Source organism: Folsomia candida, unplaced genomic scaffold, assembly GCF_002217175.1.
Source record: "Folsomia candida strain VU population unplaced genomic scaffold, ASM221717v1 Fcan01_Sc004, whole genome shotgun sequence".
NCBI classification, from domain to species: Eukaryota; Metazoa; Arthropoda; class Collembola; order Entomobryomorpha; family Isotomidae; genus Folsomia; species Folsomia candida.
Window position 1 is genome coordinate 2,211,214 of NW_019091196.1, and position 9,380 is coordinate 2,220,593.

Consider the following 9,380-nt stretch of genomic DNA (forward strand, 5'->3'; position numbering starts at 1 on the left):
ATGTTGGGCGAAGAATTTTGAAGGGCAATGTACATACTCTCCATCCACGCAGGATTGAACTTTTACAGAAATTAAGAATTCTGAGACCACTCAAAGTTCCCCCGGGGAACTTCCCCGTCAGCTTGGAATTTGAAACTAGCAGTGCGGTAGTTTCTCAGGATTCTCAATTTCTGTAAAACTTCAATCTTGCGTGGAACGAGAGTATTCATACTACTATCCTCTTACTTAGGCGTGTCACCTCATTTGCATAAATACCGCTATGCCCATTTTGGGTGATACGGGCTTACATATTGAATAAAAGCTGTCTCTTGCGAATGCGTCAAAATGTGCAAATGAGGTGACTAGCACAAATAATTCGATACCATTTAGACTAGTGTGAATATCGCTGACTATAGCTTGGTCTGGCAAATACCAGTGTTTACCACTAAACACGGGCGACCGAAAACTCTTCACCCTTCGAAAAAGTACACTTCATATTCAACTATTTTACAACTTAAATTTTCCCCTATTCGAACTTTCTTGGATGGCTTTCTCCATCCAGGTTGCTACCGTAGAGAGCTTTTCCTCCATCCACTGAATTTGTATCATTGTTGTCTCAATTCCTTGGTCAACTGCAAGTATGTGCGTTCATTAGTTCACTGTTATAATACACATCCGGTAGAGTAAGATACATGTATACTCCGTACTGGTATTAACTAATGGGTAGGTAGCAATTGAGTTATATAAAAAAAATTACATTAACAAACTAGAGGATACGGAACAGCAAAAAACTCGGGTCAATCATTAGTTAGGATCCTGAAATGTGATATGGAAGTTGTGGTAACATGTGGGTTTTATGGACGACTAATATATAGCTGCACAGAGCCTAACTCGAAGAGTTGATGGCATGATTGAAGTCCATTGTGGAATGACCAATTACTAAGGTAGGTATCTCTCAGAAAAAGTTGGGTTTCGTCATACCTTCACTTTTCAAAAACAAGCATTTTCTTTGCAGTACAAAATTTATTCAACACCCTTTAGAAGACTTTGGGTAGCAACAACCATGGCCATACGTGCTGGATATAGTCTCCTTGTGCATCGCTCTTTTAGGGCTGTATGAATTTGGATTTGGTGTCCAGTGCAACTATTTGACCTACAGTAAATAGGTTGTACTCGTAAGGGCACCTTCCTCTCTTAAGTATTATTAAGCTTTACCTCGTTAATAATGTCGAATTTTTTTTATAGAAACGAGTTTCAAGCATGGGACACCAAACCCAATTGCGGATAACTCTAAAAATAGCGAGGCATAAGAAGTAGACTAAATCCTGCATACATGGCCACATTTATAGCCACGTTTACATTATCCCTTGACCGGGCTCAAATAATTCCACTAGACGTACCCGCTCGCGTAGCAGCCCCCAACTCCCCGTCATACCGGTCTCGAAGTTGTTGCATCTAAAATGAACAATGTCCACTTTGAATAAATATTTTCCATAAATATTTGGAAACTAGATAATTAGTGTGAAGAACGAACCTCATGAAGCTCGAAACGCGTATTGAGCCTGGCAGCAATAGCCTGCACGATATGCACCAGCGCAGGTTGATAAATGTCTCCCAGACTGCAATGAGGGCATTATTTATAAATTTATGTCCCGCAACTTTCCATTCTTGCATACATATATTCAAATCGGGATTTTGAAACCGTTCATTCCCGTGTGTTTTTTCTACAAAATGAAGAATTTATTGGTTCTAAAAATCGATAATTTTTAGATTTGAAAAGTTAGTTTAGAATTTTGATTGTTTTCTTCCATGAGAAAATAGAAATAAAAAATAATAAGAAAAAATTAAATATTTCCTCATTGCAGAAAAAATTCTAAGTTCTAACCCCCCGACTTTTCAAGCCTAAAAATTATCGATTTTAGACCCTATAAAAATCTTCATTTTGTAAAAAAGCATGCAAATGGGCAGGTTTCAAAATCTACTTGAATCCATGGAAGAAGGGAAAGTTGAGACGCAAAAATTTAACCTGCACACAATGGAACCTCAAATTTCAATAAATCTCACAATTTTTCCAGTTTAGCCCATTTGTCTCGGACAAAGTTAAACGTCAAGTAGCCTCCAACCGAAGTGGCGGCCACAGATCGGAGCACAAGTGGAGTATCTTGCTTCCTAATTCCCGAATTTTCAGTGATAGACCAAGTCAAGTATCTGTTCAGAATCTATATCTCTCTCGAACACGATAAGGAAATCAGTATTGTGGCTTTCTCCGAACTTTCTCCGAACAAAAAATATTGAATAATTGTTACAAATCTGAATTTAACGTGGGACTCGACGAGTATATAACTGACAAAGTCAAAACATTTTAAATCAATTTCTCGACTCTGAGAATTTACTTTAAAATTCTGGACAACAAATTCCGGGGACGCAAGCCAGATTATTTTTTTACCATGTTATTTTGAAAGAGCAACGGTTTAAAAACAACATTTACTGTGGCACTTGTAGATGCGAAAAATTCAGTCAGTTCTGGGCGTCGCAAATTTACGAAACGCTCGGTTTTCCCACGTAATCTCTTATTTGCAGCGGCAGTTGCGCATTTTCTGGAACTTGTGGCGTTCAAAAATTATGTAATTTTCCGCATCAGCGCAAGTGCCGCACTAAATGTTGTTTCTACAGAGTTGGCCTTTCATACTAACAAGGTCAAAAAATAATCTGGGCTGAACATGGTTTGCAACCCCATTTTCAGCAAGTTGATTGATGGAATGGCGGTGAGATTTTTAACGTAGTTACGATGAGTTTCAATTTTTCTGAAGGCTCTTAAACTTGAGATCTCCTTCTTCAAAAAGTGTCAAAATCTGGAGTATACATTTTTTTAAATTGGAAACGACCTTCTCTATAAATTCGTGGCCCAGAATTTTAAAATCTATTCCAAGTGCTGAGAAATGACCAGTCTTACGCAACATTTCCATCCAGATATCTCTCCCACAGAAAGTCCCATTCCTTCTCTCCACCCATCTTAATTGCGGTGCAGTAGGTCACCTCTCTCAGATTTGTAGGAATTCTGAAATTCAAAAGCAATTGAAAGGACTAAGCTCAGCATTTTCATTTATAGTATTTTATTATTAAGAGGTGAAGCGAAATCCCTTTATGGAAATGTCTTGTCCGTCCGTCTGTATGCACGATAAGTTTAGAACAGATTCGAATTTCGACATTCGGTTTTCGCCAAAGTGATTCTAATTTTTAAAGTACGGATGAGTTCGGAGATGGGCGTTGCAGGTCATATATACGGTCACATCGCCAAGGTGATGATGATATAAATGGTCAAATATGTCGAATTTTTTGTGTTCATCGTTTTAGACGTAGTTTTGGGTGGAGATTTCAAAAATCGATATGATTTTGACGTGCGTGACCGTGTCGCTTCACCCCTTTGCTACACTTCGTTTGAAACGGTACACTCAAAATAGAGAGTTGGAGATTCCTTGTACTCTGACTGTAGACTGTACTGTAGACTCTAGATGATGACGTCATCAGCTTTTTGTACTAATTCTACAGTCTACAGTAGACAAATTGAAACACGGGCTCAATTTGTACTACTGTGGAAAAATCAAGGGTTGGCAACTAGGATATCTCTAGAACGCCTCAATGTAATCAGACGCCGTTTTCGCCATTTTGCTTCTAATTTTTGACCCTAGGTCGAGTTCGAAGATGGGCTCCCTGTGGTCAAGGTCAAGGTCACCCTGGCGTGAAGTAAACGCAAAATTGTACCTTAATTTTCATATGCGGTATCATTTTAAAGGAAATTTCACCAAGAATTTATAGTCGTCAATACTTTTGACCTACGACCAACCAATGACCGAAAGGACGAGGTCAAAGGTCGCAATTTAAGTGTCGACTGTTTTAGACGTGTATTAAGGCGAGAATTTAAGAAATCTGCATAGCTTTAACGTATGAAGACCCCGTGACCATGTTCACGAGGTCAAAGGTCAAAAATGTTAATATTTTATTTCAACCGTTGCAGACGTAGTTCACTTTGAAGCGAGGAGTTCAGAAATTACTATCATTTCGGCTTATATCAGCCTGGTGACCGTTTTAATCGAGGTCAAGGGTAAAAAATTTCGACTTTTTGGTTTGATCGTTTTAAACGCACATGTTGGAGGGATTCTCATTTTGTATATCATGAGTTGATTTGTCTCAATTTTTGACTCATCTATTTCGCGGAGTTTTACAATACAATTTTTTCAGAGTACAAAATAATGAAATTCTCCAGGTCTTTTGATTTTTGTACTAATTTTTGTATTGTACTGTAGTCACAGTACAGTACAAGTAAAAGTACAAAAAATCTCCAACTCTCTAATAAGGTAGTAATGAATCATTACCATGCGGAATGACTATGTGGCTCTACCACGTCGGTTACGATTTGTCGTAGAAATGGTAATAATAAGTTCAGGGAAATTCAAATATAATACATACTGGTATTCACTCCCTTAATAATTGGTAGTGAATTTGAATTTCCCTGAACTTATTATTACAATTTCTACGACAAATCGTAACCGACGTGGTAGAGTCACATAGTCATTCCGCATGGTAATGATTCATTACTACCTTATTTTGAGTGTATATTTTATTTTATTATTATTACGGATTGTCCATATTTGGTGAAGAGGAATTCATCCACTCGCTAAAAAGTGTCGTGGTGGATGCCAAACATCCTTCATGCCCAACCTTGCATGCCCAAGTGACCACGTTCGTTCTGTGCAGACGCCTGGGTAGTGGATCTGCTTCGTTTTGCCCATAACCGAGACGAGTGTACTCTTTATGCACCAAATTTTGAATGTATTTCTGAAAATATTTTTTTCGAAATTGTCACCTTGAGGTATTACTTAAAATATTCACTCATAATTCCATGATGTAATTGTCTACGCATTAATAATGAGGAGGTGTAAGGTGGTAATCTCGGATTTTTGACCAGACTAATTTGAAATTGTTCACGCTCAGAAGTAAACTCACCTATATTTTTGCGTTTTTCATAATGCGCATATTTTGTCCCTTGGAGGGACAAAATTTTAAAAATATCAGCCAATATCAGTTTTTTTAAAGGCAGTAAATTTTCGAATTTTAACTTTTTGAATTTTTAAAAGAAAGAAGATTTTGCAGTTTTGCATTTTGCAAGAAATGTTAATGCCTTGAAAGTCAAATTTTTTTAATGAATTTTTATAATTGCAAAATAATAATACTGAGAAGGAATTATGCTTAATTTTTGAGATAGGGTTAAGATTCGAAAAGTTACAGGGTTTTGAAAACTTCTGATTTTTAAATCCCATCACGGGAGAAAACTTTGCATTCTGAAAAATGCAATTGTCCGTTTATTTCGAAGCGAGAAAAATTTTAAATTAGTCCAACCAAAATCGGAGATAATCACCTTACATCTCCCCATTGTTTGTAAATATTTTAGACTGACCTTGAACGTCCCATAAGAGGAAGATTTGCTCATCATTGTAGAAATGAAGTGGAACTGGGTAAAGAAACATTCCCACCTGAATATGTTTAATGATAACGTTATTTATCATTGCTAATTAGATATTTAGACCAGACTTAATTCAAATTTTTATCCTATTACGGTAAATATTCTTCTTCATTCTTCAAGTACTGAGTCACTTCAAGCGCCAAGTCGTACGGGAGTAGGGATGCTTTAGCCAAGTTCAATGCATCATCCCTAAATTTCAGTTAAAAGTTGGTATTAAATCATTGAACAAACTAAACTCCGTTTCACGTTACTTGATTTGGTCACATGGAGTACATTACCCGAACGATCCGAATTATTTTATTATTTGACACCTGTTATTTTCATTTTGGCGTTTAAATTATTCAATTTCGTATGATTTTAACACCAAAATAAAAATAAGTGGTGTCAAACAATAAAATAATTCGGCTCATTCGGCTAATATAATGTAATGTACTCAAGGCGGGGAACTCAAGTAACTTGAAACAGAGTTTACTTATCTAATTAATTAAGGTTCCATTACATGCGGGTTGTGAGTTTGAATTTTTACTTATGTCTCAACTTTCCCTTTTCGAAGGGAAAGCTGAGACTGAAAAATTCAAAACTCGCATACAATGGAACCTTAAAAAATTAATTAATACATGAGTTGTCCCCGGTTAATTGGATGGATCGCTGAAGCATTCAATCTCAACTGGTTGATAAGCATGGCCCAATTTTTAAGGTCGTAGTTCACCCTGTAAAACCCGGTCTCTTGTACGTTCACAATCAGCCAATCCTGTTCATTCGCGATTATCGGCTTGGTCACAGCCTTGTCGGATGGCTTGATCCAGAAAAATGGCTTCGTACGGGAGAAATCGGTGTTAAAATTTATGGACGCGTAGGAGACAGGGATCCACCATTTGTACGTAGAATACTCTCCTTGAGGGAGTGATTCATTCTTAATCAATCGAAATTTTGCCTGCAAAATTGGAACGCAAACCATGTTCAACTCAGATTATTTTTTGGTAGTGTTAGTTTGAAAGAGGAATTTTTTAAACTCCGTTTCACGCTATCTGAGTTCATCACATGGAGTACATTACGTCGTTGAAGCTGCCAAAGGAGCTAAATCCATTTTGTGTTAAATGCCAAACGAGCCTAATCTACCTAACTTAACATTGAGAAGGCTCCTTTGGCATTTAACATAAAATGGATTTAGCTCCTTTGGCAGCTTCAACGACGATTAGCCGAATGAGCCGAATTAGTTTATTATTTTACACCAGTTATTTTTATTTTAGCGTAAAATCACACGAAATTGAATAATTTAAACACCAAAATAAACATCACTGGTATCAAATAATAAAATAATTCGGCTAATTGTGATGAACTCAGATATCGTGAAACAGAGTTTAGAAGCAACATTTAGTGTGTTGGACTTGCGCAGATGCGAAAAATTCGGCAAGTTTTAGGCGCCGCAGGTTCGAGTAAATGTGCCACGGCTGGCGTATGTATGGCCCAGATTCCGCTAGGTTACCGAGCGTTTCGCGGGCTTGAGGCCCCCAAAACTTGATGAACTACATATTCATAATTATTCGCAAGTGCCGGGCTGAAAAGAGTTTCTCAATCAAACTAGTAGCGTCGTAAAATAATCTGGGTTGAGCACGGTTTGCGTCCTATTGTTTGTTAGTGAGAAAATCGGTTAAGTAGCGTCAGCTACTTATTGTGATGGTTTTGTCTGTCCGTCCGTCTGTAAGCAGGATATCTCCAGAACGAGTCAACATAATCAAGTGCCGTCTCCTCTATTGTGTTTCTAATTTTTAGTTCTCGGTCGAGTTCGAAAATTGGGTCAATCGGTCAACACCCCGGGGTGTGGACCGAAAGTCAATTTAACCTAAATTTTCAAATGGGGTGTCATTTTAAAGGAAATTTCACCACGAATTCAGACCCGTCGATATTTCTGACCTCATGACCGTTAGATCGAGGTCAAAGGTCAAATAATACATAATTATCATATAGGGTGTCATTTTAAAGGAATTTTAGCCCAGCTAATGGATTTGACCTTATCACCAGGGACAACGGGGAGCGGTGAACGGGGTCAAAGGTAAAAAAATACATAATTGTCATTTTAAAAGATTTTGAATTGGGCTGACGCTACTTCTTTATATTACTGTTCATTCGAAAAAATGTGGCACTAAAAATTTTTAAAGGGTTATCTGGCGGAATTTGTCTATTTTTATTATTTTATCAATGACAGTGTCAAAATTCAAAAGTTTCTAAGACATTCCTTAAAACTAAAATAGCTGCCAGGTAACCTTCTAGAGAAATTTCGCTCGGCGAAGGTCACATTTTTCTCGGATGAACAATAGATTGTAAGGGTTTATTAATATTAATAAGAATTTTGAAAGTGAACCTGAGTGAAGGTTGCAGTTGGCTCATTCGTGTCATAATTCCGTTCAACGTGGACGACAGGAAAACCTGGGCACAATTGGCAACTCTTAATCAGTAGTACTGATTCAGTACTGGTCATCATGATTCATGAAGAGTGAACAATAATAAACGCGAACCCTTTTGTAACGTCCACGTGTCCATGATCTCTTTAGCAGTAATTGCTGGATCTAAACTTGCTTGGCGATGAGCTGCCTCAGTCAGAGACTCCCATAAATCGTCTTGAACCGTGTTGTTATATTTCCTCAAAAAAATACAGTAAGTAGTCACATTATTTTATTAAGGAAAGGGTGGCAGCCCTTTTTAAGATCGTAACATATCGTCGTACTAATTCATAAAAGACCTAAGTGCCTTCCCCTAGTATATTTCATATTCCATGGGGTTTTGCGGGTAGTCGGGGTTTTGAGGGTAACCTGAGTCATGACCTCATGTATTAAGTTGTGAAAACAGTCTGCTTTTTTCAGAAATTTCGCAATAAAGCTGCTTCTTAATTTAATTTTAATAACGTATCAATTGTAGAATTATTAAAAAGCCCTGTTATTCATACCTTATAAAATTAAATAACCCCGACTACCCAGGGGTATTGCTCATTTTTGCTACCCCAAAATCCACCAAAACCCTCAAAATCCCCCAAAACCCCGGGGTAGCATACCTTGCCCGTCAGCTGGGTCAATTTTAACAGGTTTTAGACGAACAAAAACAATCTGACATTAATTTTGTCACACCACACACACTGTTTTTATCCCTTGGTTAAATGCTGTGTAAAGTTGTACGTAACATAAAAATAGTAATATTTTACCATTTTTTGAGGTAGCTTGTCAAGCCCGTTCGAAGCGTGTCTTCTGTGAGGAAATGGTTCATCATTCGAATGATAGACGCACCTAGAATGATTGTCCGAACAGTTAAATATGCAAATATTTATTTATGCACTACACTACAGTTTGGTCATTTGAATTTGAGACTCTTTTTGCATTTTGCAATTTTTCCGAGTATACCAACTAATTAGAATTATTAATAAAAATCGTAAAGAGCTCTTCGTTGATTTTTCCAAAATTTTCCAACTTTGCACCATGAATTATTTGATAACAAATGTATTTTTTAATTGTCATATCATTTGTGAACAGCTCATTTTTGGTTTTCTAAATGTTTTTCGTAGTTACCAGAAAATTTTAAAATTTATCAAAAAAGTCTTTAAGGTAATCGTATGCTCAATGATTGTTTAGCTTTGAATTTTACCCTTTGAGTATGAAATTTCATCAAATATTTCTGAAATTTCGTCCGGATGTCCCACAGGAATGTAAATTGGATGAGACGAGTCCAGCACGTCCAATAAAAATACACTCTGTACTAAATCCGCTACAAACTTTTGACTTATTTTCCAGTCTGGGTGAACCTAGATTAACAAATTTTTTTTACAAAAATAACCATTGCCAACGGATATAATTAACTAGCGGAAACGGAGTGCATTGAGACATGATATTTT

General features: G+C 37.0%; 2 protein-coding genes across 2 annotated transcripts in view; both read right to left on the reverse strand.

The window, feature by feature from the left end:
- Window positions 1-486: 486 nt before the first annotated feature.
- Window positions 487-2,716, reverse strand: LOC118435245 (aminopeptidase N-like). The gene is made up of 5 exons (XM_035850955.1): window positions 2,669-2,716; window positions 2,044-2,198; window positions 1,514-1,598; window positions 1,380-1,434; window positions 487-611 (listed from the first exon to the last, which is right to left on the reverse strand). The coding sequence occupies exons 1-5, from the start codon at window positions 2,714-2,716 to the stop codon at window positions 487-489; spliced, it is 468 nt and encodes a 155-aa protein (XP_035706848.1).
- Window positions 2,717-7,838: 5,122 nt separating this feature from the next.
- LOC110848299 (aminopeptidase N) overlaps window positions 7,839-9,380 on the reverse strand; it is a 34,106-nt gene continuing 32,564 nt past the window's right edge. The window contains exons 9-12 of the mRNA XM_022095479.1: window positions 9,134-9,290; window positions 8,697-8,778; window positions 8,017-8,141; window positions 7,839-7,927 (exon numbers count right to left, since the gene is read on the reverse strand). Coding sequence (XP_021951171.1) covers window positions 7,839-7,927; window positions 8,017-8,141; window positions 8,697-8,778; window positions 9,134-9,290 — 453 coding nt within the window. The remainder of the gene's footprint in view (window positions 7,928-8,016; window positions 8,142-8,696; window positions 8,779-9,133; window positions 9,291-9,380) is intronic.